The sequence below is a fragment of the Simochromis diagramma genome, unplaced genomic scaffold, assembly GCF_900408965.1.
Source record: "Simochromis diagramma unplaced genomic scaffold, fSimDia1.1 OVJJ01000646.1, whole genome shotgun sequence".
In the NCBI taxonomy this organism is placed as follows: domain Eukaryota; kingdom Metazoa; phylum Chordata; class Actinopteri; order Cichliformes; family Cichlidae; genus Simochromis; species Simochromis diagramma.
The window spans coordinates 3,309,204-3,326,508 of NW_024387279.1; the positions used below are offsets into that span (position 1 = coordinate 3,309,204).

The window sequence follows — 17,305 nt, forward strand, 5'->3', positions numbered from 1 at the left end:
TACTGGAGCAAATCCCAGAGTCTTCCGCTGTGAATATCACCTTTCAATATTAACCTCTTGGTGACGAAGCAGCTCTATTAATAACAGAAATCCATCAGTGACCAAGATTCAATCTATGAGGGACACTTGGGAGCATGGTTGCCTGCAGCCTAAACTGTTAGCGTGTATTCCCACAGGTAGCTTGAAAAATATTCTGAACTGAGGCAGCCAGGTTTCTCTGTCAGTCCTTAAATCAGTGGAAACATTTCACTGCAACACAAAGACAGGAAGAAAACTAAAACTTAGAGCAGCTTTTTTTGTTTGTTTTTTAAGGAAGTAAAGAATGGAGCATGCTCAAAAAGGAAATAAAGCATTCATTATATTGTGTTTGTTATGAAGTACAGAGGACCTGTAATAACCCCAACCAGGCCTTCTCCACCTCCAAAAGGCCTTCAGGCAGGTTAACTACGCTAACGCTGAGCCAGTGCAACATACTTGGATTCCTGCCTCCTTGCTTTGAACTGCATCTCTGCAAGGCCACATTACAGAAGCTAGTTTTGCTAAACACCTGAAGTAAATGTACATTAACTTTCTGTAGCATTCAGTTTGTTGGCATTGGATAGCGTCTACGACAGCATAACAAAAGATTTGTTCGTCTTTATGGCAGTTCTACAAAACTCAAAGCCATCAACAGTAGGGAAAATGTGAGCAGGCAACTATGCTTCTCCTGTGTTGGTTGAAAAGTTGTAACTCTGATATCAGTGACAGATATTTAGCTATGCTAGCCAGATGTTGGGTCCTGAGTCAGCACTGAAATATCCACAGATATTCGTGCTGGCAGGAGCATGAACTGATATAACTCTCTGTAATTCCCTGACGCTTGGGTCCAGTGCCACAAGGTCGTTTGCCTTGAACAGCTGCATTTCCAGTGATTTTAAATGTGGTTTCACAGAGGAAACCAAGGGCCAGTGACCATGAGAAACACCAAATCAAACCACTTGGAAACCAAAAATTCAGCAACTGGTGATTTTAGGTTAGAACAGAGGCCGGCAACCTATGGCTCATGAACCACGGATTAGATTTATGGTTAACTGTAACCCTATTAATCCATGTCCTATATTTATTAATTTATCATCTCCCAACTACATCTGCCCATCTGTCCCCGTCACCCCCTGCCACCAGCGTGTGCTGCTCCTTTTTTTCTGTTGTTTAGTAGGAGGAGCTAAAATGGCTCTTTTGATGTTGAAGGTTGCCCACGCCTGGACTAGGAAATGATAGGCAGTGGATCAAACCACTATGAGATGCAATGCTTTGGTGTTTAACCAATTTTGCCATCGCATGGCGACTCTGGTCCCCATTACATAGTAGTAGTGTTCATGTTGCCATTTGTTTTCCTCTTCTGTGGAATTTGAGCGTGCTAGTGAGTCAGCCAAGGCAGAACTGAGACAATGGCATAAAAGGCTAAAGGGAAATATTGTGTATTATTATAAGTGGCAGTGGTAGGAAGCTAACATTAGCATGTTTTGCAATCACTGTACCACAGTACAGTGATGCACACTGCTAACAATGCACTGTAAAAACTCTGAATCTCAAGTTGTTTTTCATTTTGTTTTCTTTGTTCTGTTTAAATGTACGTTATGAGGCTAATGCATTAAAAACAGGCTTTTGTTATTGGGCCTGTTGAAACCCATTTTAATACATGTGACACTCTGAATATAACTAGTATTTATGTGGCTATAAGACATCAGAAGCATTCATTACTTTAATTTAATTAAGTTTGTTTACATTTTTAGTGATAAATATCACAAAAAGGTTTTTGATCACAAGACTTCTTCAGTCTCAGCTGACTGCAGGTTTCCCCAACCTTATAAACAGTACATGTGCATAATGACCAAAACTAGCACCACTGACAAGGTTAGGGAAGATGACCGGGACTGATGAAGGTCGCTTCAGGGACTGAGAAGTGAAGCAAATACAGAAGACCGCTCAGGTTGCAAGAAGTCACAGCCTCTCACATGTTCTTGGTGAGTTATCGGTCTTGTGGCTAGTTTCAAGTTTTACTGGCTAGAATGTGGGGCTCATTTTGTAGACAGCGGTCCCAATTAGATTAAAAATGGAGGGTAAAGCAGACTACGCTTTGGCACAGACCTACCTTGTCACTGATCAGCGATGTTCCATCACCACAGAACACCGGCCAGGGTGGGAGTTTGGGAAAGTGCAGTAGCCCCATCACCTATGTTCACACTTAGAGTTACAATATAGAGAACTAAATATGTAATGACACCAACACCCTGCACATAATTCAAAATGAACAATAATCCAGGGGTGTAAATTTCTCTTTATTGCTTCGTTTTTCAAACTAAAAGTGTGATAGGAACTCATGTTTGTTTTGGAAACTGGGAGTTTCAACTTGCAATGTTGCACAGGGGAAGCCCCAGCAAATTACATTTCTACTTTAATGTCTCAAAACCTTATGTGACCAACAAATCACATCAGGCTGTGTCGTCACACAGAGCTGCCTCGTCTGGCGATAGACTTTCTCATTCAAACGACAGAGCTGCCAGGCTGAGGGTAGTCTGCCCCAGCTTTTTGTTTGTTTTTATATTTGACAGATCCCACTTCCAAAAAGCTCTCACAGTCGATCAGTCAATGTGTCTCGAGTTTCAAGTCCTGACAATATTTTCACATTCCTTTCGAGTGAATCACTGCAGCTCTTTCTCGGGCTCAGGCTGTTTATCAGCGGCCCTGCAGCGACATTATGCTTTATTTAAAAACATACAGCAAATGAAACCTACTTTGTTAAAATCTTACATCAGAACAACAACTTTTTTTTTTCTTACAACTTTATTAGGAAACATTACACAGGATAATAACATGGGCTTAAAAACATTTTTTTTTTTTTTTTCACAGTTTCTCATAGATCCAAAGAGAGCAAAATGCCTTAAGATTTCCAAATGTCTTTTACAAAATGTTCTTCGGCTCGTTCGCTTTTGTTCCACAAGTTGCAACATCATAGCATGAGGGAAACCACGTGGGAATTGTGCTCATTTGTTTGGACAGCTTCTGCACCCATAACATATGGGTTCACTCCCTCTCAGTGTGTGTGTGTGTGTGTGTGTGTGAGGCTGTGTGTGTGCGCGCGTGAGTCACCAGAAGTGCCTGATGGAAGAAGAAACAGATTACAGACCGAGCAGTGACTATTGCCTCACTCTTCTTTAATGGGTCGGATAAGTTTTTCCGAGAAGATCCCGGAGTGATTTTCTGCATCCTGGTGCTCGTTCCAGCTCTGCTCCCTGACGCCCCTCACCACACCTTCCTCCTGCAAGACACAGTAAACACATGTGAGGACTCAGGGAAACAAATCCACCCTCTGATTAGATACTCAGGACATGACAGTAAGATTTACTAACAGGGTGAAATGGTGCTTCTGAATTCATTTCCACACTGTATACACAGTGACTGGGAGACCAGTCCGTGAAAGTAAACTCAAACTCAGCCGTGACCAGTAAAGGAGTGTGAAAAGATACTAGATAACCTCGACATGGAAGTTGAAAGATAATATAAAATTATGAACAACTTAGAAGGTTAACAGTTGTCACTATGGGAAGCCAAATGTGCATTTCCATCTTTTTTTCGGGACTCGTTGAATGCCATTATTATTTAAATATCCTGATCAGAGCAGCTCTTAATATGAATTAATTCTGTTTTTTCTGGAAAACAGGCCTGTGCGTCTCCTGTGTACATTGTTTTGTTGTTGTTCTTAATCATTGTAAGTAAGCTTTTTCTCACAGCATCTGATTACAGACTCCATTCATGCATTTTCTACCATCCGGGTCTGGGTCATGGGGTAGCATAAGCAGACATTCCCAGATGTTCCTTGATCCCAAGGCAATCTTTCCGGTACATCCTGGGTGGACATATCTGAAACGCCTCATCTAGGAGGTGCACAGGATGCATCGCTGTCAGATGACCCAACCACCTCGACTAGCTCCTTTTAATGCCTGGGAATCAGTAACACTAGTCTGAGCAGCTCCTTAATAAAAGAGGTCTGGGTGAGCCCAGACATCATTCAGACACAGCTCATTTCTGCCACGTGTCTTACTTGTTGTGTGGCATTCTTTATACTTTATTCTAGTTGCTCCATGCTCAAATCTTTAAAAAAAAAAAATCTGCTATTTCTGCTAATGCCAGCTATGACTTTTGGTGCTCAGAACTTGTATACTTTTTGAGATACTAAATTTTTTATGCGATTTTTTTGTCCCATTGACAATTGAAATGACATTGAAATGAATGGACCACATTATCAGTGTGGTCACTGATTTTGCTTGCCGGGGTGAGCTGTGCTCAGTGATATGAACAGCCGTTCTCAGAGCGGGAGGCCCGGGTTCAAATCCCGCTTATGGCAACATTTTTTTTTTTTCAGTTAACACCAACTTTTTAAACTCTTTTCAACACAAATTTCAGCTTCTTCACCCCTTTTCAGCAAAAATACCAGATTCTGCAGCCGTTTTCAGCACAAACTGTTTTCAGTGGAATTTTTGTCATTCGAACCCTGCTCATGGCAACATTTCTTTTCAGCTGACAGTTCAACTTTTTCACCTCTTTTCAGTACAAATTTCAGCTTCTTCACCCCTTTTCAGCAGAATTTTTGGCTTTTCACCTCTTTTCAGCAAACATGTCTGCTTCTTCACCTGTTTTTTTAGCACAGTTTTCAGTTTCTTCACTGGATTTCAGCACAGTTTTACTTCTTCAGCTGTTTTCAGCTGATTCCACTACATGGCATTCACACTGCATTTTCGCAAGAAAAATGCAACTTTTTCTAGTTTTCTTTCAGTCACTACTCGCAGCCATAGGTGAAAGCAGGAATGTAAACAGAACGTACAAAAAAAGTACCGAACTGGAAGAGCACAAGTATCCCCACCCCTGTACTGTACATGGCCTCTCACTCAGAGCAGCTCCACAGGGGAAGCAGAACCTTTCACACTAGCTTGTGCCCTTTTCCCACCAGAGAGGTGAAGTTTCATGTCTCTTTGACCAGATTTGGCAACCAGGGATCAGACCATTAAAGCCTCTTCATCTTACAGCTGCTCAATCCAATTTTTGTTACGGCTGTGACAAAAAGTTAAAGCTCTCTCCAATCCCATGCTTCCAACACCTTGCCATTTTAGTGCACAAGTACATTCACAGTTTTATTTATCCCACCATTTAGTGCAGAAGAGTTAAATGTGGAACACTGTGCATGCCTTGCCCTCAATAGTGGCAACAACTGGCTTTGTAATAGAAACAAATAAATTTAGCATCCATGATGATGCTAACTATAAATGGCTAAAAGCAGATTTTTTGTTGTGGGCTTGTTTAGTGTAGTAAATGTTAAAATATCACCTTGTCATTTTAGTGCACATTCACAGTATTGTTTATGCTAACCATTTAGTGCAAAAAAGTGAAGTTAGGTTTAGGGTCATCCTCACTACTGAAGAATTTGGTACCTTGTGTTATCAGAGGCGCAAAATGATGCAAAAGTTCAAAAACATGCAATAAGTAGAACAGAAGTGAAATTTTGCTGTGTTGTCATTTGATGTACATCCATAACGCGTCATGTGCCATTTCAGACACTCTGCTGTGGATATTCAGAATGCTGAACATAGTCTACTACATTAAACTACAGTGTAGTGTAAACTGCAGTGCATTTTGGTTTGATTATAGATTCTGACGACTATTCCAAGTTGATTTGATGTTTTTATTTGCTGGTGGGTTGAAATACGCAGGCATGTGATAAAATGCACGTTAGCAAGTACCGACACAGAAAGGCCAGAAACAAACACAGTGGCCTAAATGACATGTCCAGGTCCAGAATGTACAGGATGTGTGTAATCTCTAGAGTGCAATGGGAAGTAAGATATGGTTTACAAGTACACACTACACAAACACACCTGTTGAGTGTCAGCAAGAACCATGATGACGTCGCCCTCTTCAAACTGGAGCAGGCCTTCTTCAGATGCTGCGTGACTCTCTAGCGCCACCCCCTGGTGTAAAACAAAGCTGTTTTATTCCACATTACCACACGGCTGTGACGTTTAAAGGCTTAGCTCACGCAAATTATTAAGACTCTCCCGGTTATTTTAGGGGGACTATACTGTTATAGAAATGTCAGCTGTAGCTGCTTTAAGATTAAGTGTGTACCTTATAGAGGAAGCCTGGTGGACTGGGGGAACCCGAGTCATCTCCTGACTCTAACCCTTCGTCCAAATCTTCCTGCTCCTTAGCAGGTAAGAGGGGGCTTTCATTGGAGCGGAAGGATACACGAGGGGCTGGAACTGGTGCCGGTTTGGTATTGGCCTCCTCTGATGTTGGATCGCTCTCAGCATCCTTATGTGGGGCATCGCCACCAGCAGAATCCGAGGGATCAGTGATCTCCTGGCTTGCTGCTGCCTCTGACTTTGGTTCTCCCTCCTTGCTGTCTTCTGACTGGCTTTCAGCGGGCTCCGACGCAACTGCTGCCTCTGGGTTTTGACTGCTCGTTTCGCTCCTGTCGCTGTTGTCATTGTCACATAGCGACTGCCTCTTGGGTGAGCCGGTGCCACTCGAGCTGAGATCGGAATCTGATGAGCTAACACTTTTCGAAGGGATGCTGCTCTCTTCTGCTGGGATGCTTTCTTCAGCGATGTTTTGAGTCTTTGGGACAGGGGAAGAGGGTGCAGCATCTTTGCCGTTTTGGGAATGCACGGAGACGTGGTCAGCTGGGAAAGCGGTGTTGCAGGGTATGGGATTGGATATAACCAGGGACTTTCTCTTCTTTGACTTGCTGCTTGTGCTATTTAAAGAACAAAAGCACATTATTTGTGACCGAGTTATCATTAACACCCCAGCATACAGAAAAGAAAAAAATAAGTGTCCAAAAGTAGCAGAACCCTTCCATTTAAAGATCTAGAATTTTCTGTGAAATCAGTGGACTTTGTTGCAGTCAAGTATCAGTTTGCTATTCTTGACGCTGAAGCAAACTCCTTGTCATTTGCAAAGTATGGGTTCCTCCCATCTACAAGTTACATTTCTACCCAAAGTTGCACTGAATTCGGTGAGGAATGCAGGAAAAAAAATCAACAGACAACAGTCCTACAGTGTTTTCAGCCAACCTCAGTACTTGTAGAGTTCTGTTTTAGGTTATTTTCCTGTTAAAGGAGCAATGACCTGCAACTGCAACAGAGTTCTTGAACACTCTTGACAAGTTTTTTGCCTCAGAACACCTTTATAATTTGATCCAATTCAACTAATACTGCACAGCATCAAGCAGACACATCTGGGCCTATAGTATACCTGACATTTAGCCCTAATGAGAATGAGCTGTGGCTAAGATGTGTCAGCAGCACTGTGAGAAATAGCCAAAAGTGCATCAAAGAAAAGTGAACGCATGGGCCAAATATTATTGCATAACATATCTTAGACTCCTCTGTGTTTCATAGTGAAAGATTTTTACTCGTAATACCTAACATGCCTCACCAAAAAGCTTTAAATGGTTTAATCGAAGGTGCAAATTTGTTGTTTTTTTCCCCCCATACAAAAATAATTAATAAACCAAAGTAGTACTATATATTCTGAAGCCTGTGGTTGACACACTGGAGAAATACTTTAGGACACTTTTAGGATTTTTTGAGATTCTCAAAATGCTTTGAAATTAATTTATTTGTCTTTAATTTAAATGATGGTAGTTTTCACACTGAAAAAGCAAGGCCTTCCGGCTTAATGAAGAGCTAAAATGGATCCACATCATCCCCCTCTACAAAGTTTCATTGTCTACAACAGGGGTGGGGAACTGCAGGCTTCAAGGGCCGGTGTCCTGCAGGTTTTAGACCCTGGGTCAACACATCTGAATCAAGTGATTAGTTCATTACCAGGCCTCTGGAGAACTTCAAGACAAGTCGAGGAAGTAATTTAACCATTTAAATCAGCTGTGTTGGATACATCTAAAACCTGCAGGACACCGGCCCTTGAGGCCTGGAGTTCCCCTAACCTCAGTCTACAAGATAGGAAGCACTGAAAGTGGATGCTAGTTTGAGATTTTGTTGTTTGTTGAGTTACAGCCCATTTAAAGATCCAGTATGGGTGAAAATCGCAACCTGGTTTACGAAAAACACGAAGAACAATCTCCCAGAAGCATCAGTACAGGATGCAAGTTAGAAAAAATTGTGATCAGAGAAAAAAAAAAAAAAAAAAAAAATGTGGTTAGAGTATTTCATTTAATTTGGTTTCATGAAGAACTGAGCGTTCTTATACGAATACAAACACTTTTGTGCCAAACCCTTGCATGTCTGTGTCATTTATTTCAAAGATAAAATTTTTGCAAGGCTATGTATGCAACACCTTCCACTCGCCTATGTGGCCATCTTATCGCTTCCGACACAGAAACAAACAACTCTAAAAACAAGTGTCCACATTTGGGCAACACAATGAGAGCAATGGAGGTCTCTACTGTGCACGCAAACCCACATTATCTCCCATTGTTTTCATCTCCTCTCAGCTGTAAGAACCATTTTAGCATCTTTCAGTTATTATTTTGGTTTCACGGGAGACTATTTTAAGCCTGAGAGACAGAGTTTGTATGCATTTCAAGACAAGACATTTCTTAATGTGCACACAGCTGCCACAAATGATGCAACATGTGCAGCAGAACACCCTACCTGTTCAGGCCCTTGATGATGAAAGCTTTGCCCGAGTGTTGAGTCTCCAGTTTCTTCATCACATTGTACAGCTCACGGTTCAACTGTAAACACAAGCACATCAGTCCACCTTCAATTCACATTGCCGGTGAGAGAGTGAGGAAGTTGAAGGCGATGTGTGACATCTTACCCCGCTCATTTCTTTATAGAAAACATCCCTCAGGTTGGAAATGTTTTCGAAGACCGTCACATAGCAACCTATCCGACTGCACAGACAAAAAGACAAAGTTGAACTTTCAGTTTGTCCACATGACACTTTTCTTAGGTTCAGTTATACTGGCTGACGTACCTTTAAACATATAAGCCACGTAAATATTGGTCCACATCTTTCTCTTTTACTTCAGCTGTTCTCAGTCTCTTTGCTACATGTGTATAAAATCAAGCACCTAGCTATGCAGTCTACCCTTTATAAACATGTGAAATAATGGATTGTTCTAAAAGGTTAACTGAATGCCAGTGTGGTACCGTAATAGGGTGCTACCACTGCAAAAAGTTCATTTGTGGAATGTCTTCCCTCCTAAATATTCCACAATCAAGTAGTATTATTGCAAAGTGCAAGCCTTTAGGAGTCACCGCAACTCAGCCACCAAGTGGCAAACCACATGAAGTATTAACATCAGCACAGAAACTCCACACTGGGAGTTTCATGGCATGGGTTTCCACGGCCGAGCAGCTCCTGTAGGTGTAATGTGAAGGTGACCCGGGACTTGTCAATATAGTGTATACCCTGTCATCTCAACTTTGTATCCAATACAAACATAAAAGCTCCCAAAATAATACAAATCTGTATAAATTTAATCTGAAAGGTGATTTCATATAATAATAATAATAATAATAATAATAATAATAATAATAATAATAATGGATTGGATTTATATAGCGCTTTTCAAGGCACCCAAAGCGCTTTACAATACCACTATTCATTCATTCATACATATAAGAATGGTCGAAATATGCAAGTCTTAAAAACCTACATCCATATTCTACTTTTATTTATCCACTCATGATCCAGATTCCCACTGAGATTCCACTGAGCTAGTTCTGTGTCTACTTGCTGCTGAAGCATACCTCTGATGGAGAACAGGCAGCTCCTCGCGCAGCTCGTTATTTATTTCTTCAAAGACATTCTGAGCTTTGTTGAATTCCTCTTCTGCCTGTTAAGGAGGATTTAAAAGAAGAAAATACAGTCGAGATCAGACGTCTTTGTCAGCGGCACACTGCACGTCTGTGCTGCGCAGGCTTTAACAGTAATGCTACCTTGGCTATTTTAGCTTCATCCTTTTTCTTTGCACCCTGCAGCGCCTCCAGGTGGTGTCGTGCTGAGTCATAGTCCACCAGTTTCCGTCCACGCTTGGCAACTCGTTCCTGAAAAAAGTTTTTCAAAGTGAACACAGAAATTCAAAGACCTCTTAGCACCTGAGAGACCAAAGTAGCTGTTTTAGCGTCGCCTTGCAGTTCTGCAGGACTCATTTGAGCGTCGGCTTACCTTGACTTCAGGAAACTGGCTTGTATAGTTCTCCATGGTGCGGACAAGCTGGTCATTTATCTTCTCTTCGTAGTCGTTCCACAGCAAGTCTTCACTCTAAGAAAAACAGATGGTGCCACATTAGAGTTAAAAACTCTTGTTCCCATTGCACTAAGCCACAAATAGGCAAGCATACAAACAGTGTTGCACATTATGGAAAGTTTCAGTCGCAGTTTGTCCAGTGTGACAGCTGACTTACTGATGGAAACCATCCCATCCACAAAATAATTAGTGAAAAGGCCCTCGCTTTATAGTTGACAGTTAATCAACAGTGGACATTCCAGGCTTTGGTGTGTAATTTAACCCAGTAATCGCCCAGTGCTCTCCATCCATTGTTATTTCATCCTTACAAAGATATTTTTATTGACATTCCATGGTCTGTGTTTGACATATTGCTGCTTAACTAGCATTAGTCTAATTTTGAATGTCTCATAAATATTTAAGACAACTATAAAATTTGCATTTCCTGCAAAAATGCTGTGTGAAGCTGTACGGCTGAAGCTGTCTGCTGAAACTAGCTGAAAAGTTGTGAAAACTGTAATAACTTTGCAGAAGCATAACAACTTAGCAAAGATGTAATTACTTAGCAGAACTGCAATAACTTAGAAGAAACATAATACTTGGCAGAAACACTATAACATAGCAAAACTTAGCAGAAATATTGTAACTTAGCACAAACATGATAACTTCTCAGAAATACAGGAATTTAGGAGAATTATTATATTTAGCAGAAATACTATAACATAAAAGAAATACTATGATTTAGGAGAAATACTATAATATAATATAATATCTGTATTCAATGGGTATAACTTGCTTGACTATTTGACTCTAGATGAAGGTACTTTTAGCTGCTCCTTTATTTCCCATGAGGTCACCACACCAAACAGAACCACATGTTTGATTTGGCAGAAATTTTACACTGGATACCCGTCCTTACTCACACTCCCATCTATCTGGGATTGGGACCAGCACTAGCAGTACTCTAGCTTGTGACCCGTTCCTTTCTCCTCCCAGAACCAGGGATATTTCATTTGTAAGGCGAATTTCTTCACAACTACATCACAGCACAGTTGAGTTCAGCTGTGCAGTGGCAGATATACCTGCTCACTGTAGCAACGATGTAGGTAAACATAATTATTGAATTTCAGACTGTCTGTTTGTTTTAGCCAGAGACTCCGTGTCAACTCTTTGCATTGAGCAGCTGGAGAGAACTGCATCTAGAAGGACTTTGGAATTAAGCAGCTCAAGACAGAAAAATAATATCCAAACTCTCCTCATGAGTTTCTGGACCTCACACCAGAGAGTGAACTTGCATTTAAATGTGGGTATTTGTTAGTACATGTTGCATGAAGGTCACTAATATTTTAAAGAAGTGTGTGAAACATATTGATGACATGATCCACAGTAGTCCTAAGTAAAAACTGTATCAGTAGGATTCAGTTCAATTCTATTCTATTTATGAATCGCCAAATCACAGTCAACATCACCTAAATCAACAATCATCTCAAGGTGCTTTAAACTGCAAGCTAAAGACTCCGCAATAATGCACAGAAAACTATCTATCAGATGACCCCCTGTCAGCAAGCTCTTAGCGACAGTGGGAAGGAAAAACTCCCTTTTAACAGGAAGAAACCTCTGCCACTAGCATTCTTAATAATGGCCAGCAGGGGGCAAATCCTTTATAGTCTGGTTGTACAGAAATCTATGGAGAAATTAGCCTTCTTCTCAATTAATCCATGCCCTCAGTAAACAATTTTCGTATCAGTTTATTGCCCCATTTGCTCGTTTGTAGTCATGGCGAAGACAAATAATGCCCAAATTGTAAATTAGAGTTACTAGATTGACGACAAAGAAGGGCTGGCCTAACTTGTGACTGAATCTGTGCTTGTGGCATTTAGCTACCATGCCACAAGGGGGGGGGGTGGAGACACAACCAAAGTGGGACTTCCCAAATAAAACAGTGTCTGCATCATAATCCTACTTCTGTTATAACAGCGAGATCTTTCACTCCATCCCAGTCCGATTCATAGATGTCGCTCAGCGTCTGGGATAGCCGCTTAGATGTCTCATGCATGCCTGTAAAAAGGAAGAAAAAAAAAAGAAATCTTAAAATGTAGTCATGACTCCATGGGAATAAGCCCATCTACCTTCTTGCAGCACAAACAGCCCCACGGTGGTATTGTTTTTAATGTTTCTGATGCTGCTGCTGCACCCACATTACAAAGGCCAAAACAACACTAGTTTCCTGACTGGAGCTCACAATGCAGGCGCAAAAGCTGACAACATGAAAAACAACGGTTTCTCATACATGACTCACATATGCGATGCTGCGTCTGCTATTTTTTTTTTTTAAGGTGGGATCAGGGATCTTTACAACTTGGTAGCACAGACAGGATTGCAAAAGTCTCCCACAAAAAAATAGAAGACTTTCACTTCCCTAGTTTTCAACTTCTCCCCTCAGTAAGACTGGGGATTCAATCCATGCTTTGCAAACCCACCTTTCACTGCTGCATAGTAGGCTTTGACATCTTTAAACAACCTGCTTCCGTCGATCTGCGTGCAGGAAGAAAGGAGAAAAGTTCAATTCAGTGACGCCCAGTAACAGTTGGACAATATAAGAAAATTGTGCTGCATCATTTCCTTGACACCAGTGTGCTTCAGCTGGACTGCAGGCTGTTAGTTTGCTGTGAAACTCTCTCTGCATCAGTTTATTTGACATCGCAGCTCCTTGCAGTCTCACCACAACTTGGAGTTTAAATTAAATAACAATCACAATATCTTATGTGGTTTTTGTGAAGTGAAAGCAGCATGGAGTGTCAGTGGGTAGACTTCCTTCCTGTTGCTCTTCGGCAACTTCCCTGCAGTATGTAGTGTAGTTGTTTGCCACTCGGTGAACTTAAAACCTGAGCAACAGAAGCCCAACAGTGGCAGCGATTACAGTATTAATACAGTAACATGGAATACAGATCACCAGTACGCAACAATAAATGAAGGCATTTTGTTACTTTTAAAATGAAAGCGGTTTTGCTTCCTCTTTTCTAAATTTTAAATAGTCTACATTTAGAGCTGTTCAGAAAGGCCAGTCTGAGGCTTTCAGTTCATCAGCCTGTAAAAACCTTTCTTAAATGACAGCTCTTTCACAATTTAGGGTAATGCTGCACACAGATCTCTAGGGGAGACATAGTAAGTCGTATTTACACAGAACAGATAAGAAAATAGGCAGGAGCTCCGTCTTGCATTTCCTGTTTTCAAGGCCAGGATGATTGCCTGAACTTGTGAGTTGGCACGTCAGTGCAGGGAAAAAAAAGACAAAACACTTTTTGGCCCTGTTGCAATTATGTGAAGAATTTTGGTAAAGGGAAACAAATGAGCTTCGAGATTAAAGATGTTAAAGGGGTTTTATCAAGGTTGTAGAGCAGAAAGCAGAAGACTACCATTTAGAAACTGTGGTTACGCTGTTGGAGTACCTGCTGTTTGTTGAGGTTCTGGGAACAGAGCTCAAACTGCTCATCTTTGGTTTCCATAGTTTTGCCCAGTTTCTGAAGAACCTGAAAGCATAAAAAAAAAAAAGAAAAAAAAAAAAAAAGGGAAATCAGATTGAGTAAATTTTAACAATATGCCACGAGAGGTTTCTACAGATTGTGCTCATACAGATTAAAGTTAAACTATATCAAAGCCTGCCTACAGGTGTTGTAGAGTACATGCAAGTGCAACTAAATAATATCACCTAAAGTTGGAATTTGAAGAAAGCAAATAGAAAAATTAGGAACTGCAAGTAGTAAGTTCACCAGACCTCACCTAATTTTACCAATATTTAGCAGGTATAACACACCTGAATCTCCCACAGAACTGTTGAGTTACTTTATGGGTGATTGTTTGTGTTGTGTAGTTCAGCTCCACCATTTGTAACGCCTTTTTTTTTTTTTACACTATATAAATGCAATAAGATTAAACCTAATTCATTGAGTTTTCCTTCACATGATGTTTTTGCAGATGCTGTATATTAGGTCCACAATGATGCGTAGGCAGTCCAACATGTAGTAAAAAAACATTTCAGCTTGGTCCTCTAGTTATTTAGTAGCTCTGCTTCAAGGGCGCCCACAACAGGAGAGCACCGACATTCCCTCACATTCAAATGGTCTGTTTAGTGCATAGACTGTAAACAAAAAACGGCTCCCATCACATCACCAGTGGTTTACAGACTTTCATTCTGAAAGTTCAAGATTGGCATTTTGGCTGCCGCCAACTTGATGTTTTGAAACGAGACAAGATGAGCTAAGAAACCAAAGGATCCTGAATGCTCATACTGCAGCACCTTGCTAATCACATGGTAGGCCCACCCTAAATCACACCCTGCATTGTCATCTGTTCTGAACCTAAGAAAGACCGTAATTTACAAGATTAACATCATGCTTTTTTCACTAAGACTTGAAACCAGTATCTGTGTCCAGACGTTTACTGAGGTCACAGACATGCAGGACATGTTCAACATGTCTGATCTGCAACCAGCCATGTTGCCCCCTGACAGCCATTAGAAAGTTTACACCACTTTGTCACCACCTTTAAAATACAATCTATGACCAAATTACATATTTTTTAAAACTATATATTAAACTCTGCCTCCAGCATCTGGCTGCTGAATCACTGAATGATGAATTTTTGAGGCTCAAATTGAAAAAAAACTTAAAAATAGGTTTTGCAAACACAGAAAATACAGATGACTGTTGATTCTTTAAAGGTTTGTGACCACGACATGCAGTGATACACACACTTTCAACATAACAAAATAAACCTGTGTAATGTAAAGTGGATCTATCTGACAGTGTGGATATACTGACCTAACCAGACTAACACTCTACATAGAGCACCATTTACACCCGTCCCAAAACTTAACCAGACACATGTGGCTAACTTTTTCTGAGCCCTTCACAGCCCAACGAGTGCAGCTGTTTGAAACCTTTGACTTGAAATCTGCATATAAAAGCTCTCATCATCATGCCCATTCTTTAATTTACCACCACAGAAATCACAGAGTCACCCCAAAACAGCCCTTTAGTCTTCACTGTACCGAAAAAGCAAGCCTTTGTAGCTGCTGCTTTTAGGTGGAGTGGTGAATTCAAGTTTGTTGACCACAAACCGAGAAAGACACAGCTAGTGAGAGGAAGTGCACAGTCAGGAAGTAGCAGCATTTCTGTGTCCGCACACAGCTGCATAGCAGTGAACAACAGCATGTTGCTCAGACGGGGGAAATCTAAGCTACCGTTTTATTAGTGGTTACAAAAGGGGCCAGTTTAGTGAGGTTAACGGTGAACCCACACGCATGAACTGGAGTAAGTGGCTCAGTCTGGTACAGCACAGTGTGCAGACTGCTTTGAATGCTGTCTTGTGGTCAGGATCACAGTGCGTAAACGCGTCCAGATTGATTGATGCCCTTACAAACCATGCAACGGAACACAACTGAAAAGACGGCAGTGATGAAGTCGAGCAGTTCTCTCTCTCACACACACACACACACAAACACTGATTACAAAAGTGAAATCAGTGGGGGATTTTTTTTAACCAATCACCCTGCTTAGAAGCGAAACACGCTTTCAGAAAGCCTGTCATCGTGGGAACATGATGCCAAGGTCTCTCTCCCCTCTCATACTGGCTTTTCCAGCCCTCAACACCGAGCAGCTTAATAAAACAAGCTCAATATGTCCGTCTCATAGTTTAACAGAGCCGTGGCAGTGACTTTCGGGCACTGTCGAGAAGTTGCGTGGGCTCAGTGAAACTTTTTTAAAAAGTGGATCTCCTCTGGCTCACCTTCTCCTGGGCTCGATTCAAGGACTTCTGGACCCGTTTCGCGAAGATTCCGGCTCCAGCCTGGAGGTTCGGGCCCATCTTATTCTCCGCCATCGTCAGCTGTCGCGCTGTCTCTCTCTCCTCCCTGACTGCTGTGCGCTTCCTCCGTGCGACTCAACTACGACTTCAGCTGTTGTAGGCGGAGGTGGAGCAACACAATGTCAAAACGCGCGCGCGCAGCCAGAGATCAGTCAGCTCGTCCTGTTGCGACTTGTCAAAGAAATTAGGCCATTTGGAAACGTCCCTGCGTGTTTTCATCTGCTGAAAACACGTCACGTAAGAGTTGAGAAATCCACTCCTGCACCTGCGGCCAGGTAAACTCTTCCAGCGAAAACTCACCTGAAAATTATGTGCGTAAATTACGCTTCTGTGGTGCAGCGCAGCTGATTCAGCGACGTGACGTAGGCGGGCAGGGTGAGGGTTAGCGGCAGCAGATGATGCTGCCAAATTTTTTTTATTTTTTCAAAGGGAATTACACAAGACTTTGAAAAAATAAAAATCAGCCGTATCAGCCTTTCATATTATATATGTCTGACCGGAGATTTCTTTACGGTCGAATATTGTTATTCATATATAAAGGAATAATCGGATCTGTACGCTTACTGGCCACTTCATTAGGTACTTTTTATAATGTTCAAATAATTATAAAAAGCTAATGGTGGTTCGATTCCATCGGAGTATGAATGTGTGTGAATGTTACTAAGCACTAGAAGCATAGAAGACAGTGCTTGTGTGAATGGGTGAATGTGGCATGTTGTATAAACTGCTTTGATACTCCGGGAGAGTAGAAAAACGCTATATAAGAAACAGTCCATTACCATTTAGCTGTTCAATCACATGTTCAATCACTTGAATAGCCTTTCTTGCCCATCAAGAATGGGCAAGAAAGGCTATTTAAGTGACTTTGAATATGGCGTGGTTGTTGGTGACCAGACGGGCTGGTTTGAGTATTTCAGAAACTGCTGACCTACTCGGATTTTCCAACACCACCATCTCCAGGGTTTGAAGAAGATATTTAGTGAGCAGTAGTCATCTGGGCAAAATGCTCAGAAAGCTGCTGTTGATGTCACAGGAGAATCACTAGACAGTTTGGAGCTGATAGGAAGACAACAGTGACTCATACAACCGCTCGTTACAACCAAGGTATGCAGAAGAGCATCTCTGGTCAAACCTTGAAGCAGATGGTCTACAGCAGCAGAAGACTACACCGCGTGCCACTCCTGTCAGCTAAGAAGTCCATACA

The 17,305-nt window shown here is 41.5% G+C and overlaps 1 protein-coding gene across 1 annotated transcript; it reads right to left on the bottom strand.

Annotated features, from left to right (window-relative positions):
- Positions 1-2,297: 2,297 nt before the first annotated feature.
- bin2b (bridging integrator 2b) lies at positions 2,298-16,374 on the bottom strand. Its single transcript, XM_040003347.1, has 12 exons — positions 16,024-16,374; positions 13,686-13,766; positions 12,717-12,771; positions 12,200-12,294; positions 10,177-10,272; positions 9,948-10,055; positions 9,759-9,844; positions 8,821-8,896; positions 8,652-8,734; positions 6,160-6,790; positions 5,910-6,002; positions 2,298-3,298 (listed from the first exon to the last, which is right to left on the bottom strand). The coding sequence occupies exons 1-12, from the start codon at positions 16,114-16,116 to the stop codon at positions 3,185-3,187; spliced, it is 1,611 nt and encodes a 536-aa protein (XP_039859281.1). The 5' UTR covers positions 16,117-16,374; the 3' UTR covers positions 2,298-3,184.
- Between the last annotated feature and the right edge of the window lie 931 nt (positions 16,375-17,305).

Excerpts from the sequence above, each read along its gene's own strand:
- bin2b (XM_040003347.1), bottom strand. The coding sequence starts at position 16,116 with ATGGCGGAGAATAAGATGGGCCCGAACCTCCAGGCTGGAGCCGGAATC. Across the intron at positions 12,772-13,685 it reads AGAACCTCAACAAACAGCAG|ATCGACGGAAGCAGGTTGTT; the intron begins GTACTCCAACAG and ends TCCTGCACGCAG. Across the intron at positions 3,299-5,909 it reads TTCTTGCTGACACTCAACAG|GAGGAAGGTGTGGTGAGGGG; the intron begins GTGTGTTTGTGT and ends TGTGTCTTGCAG.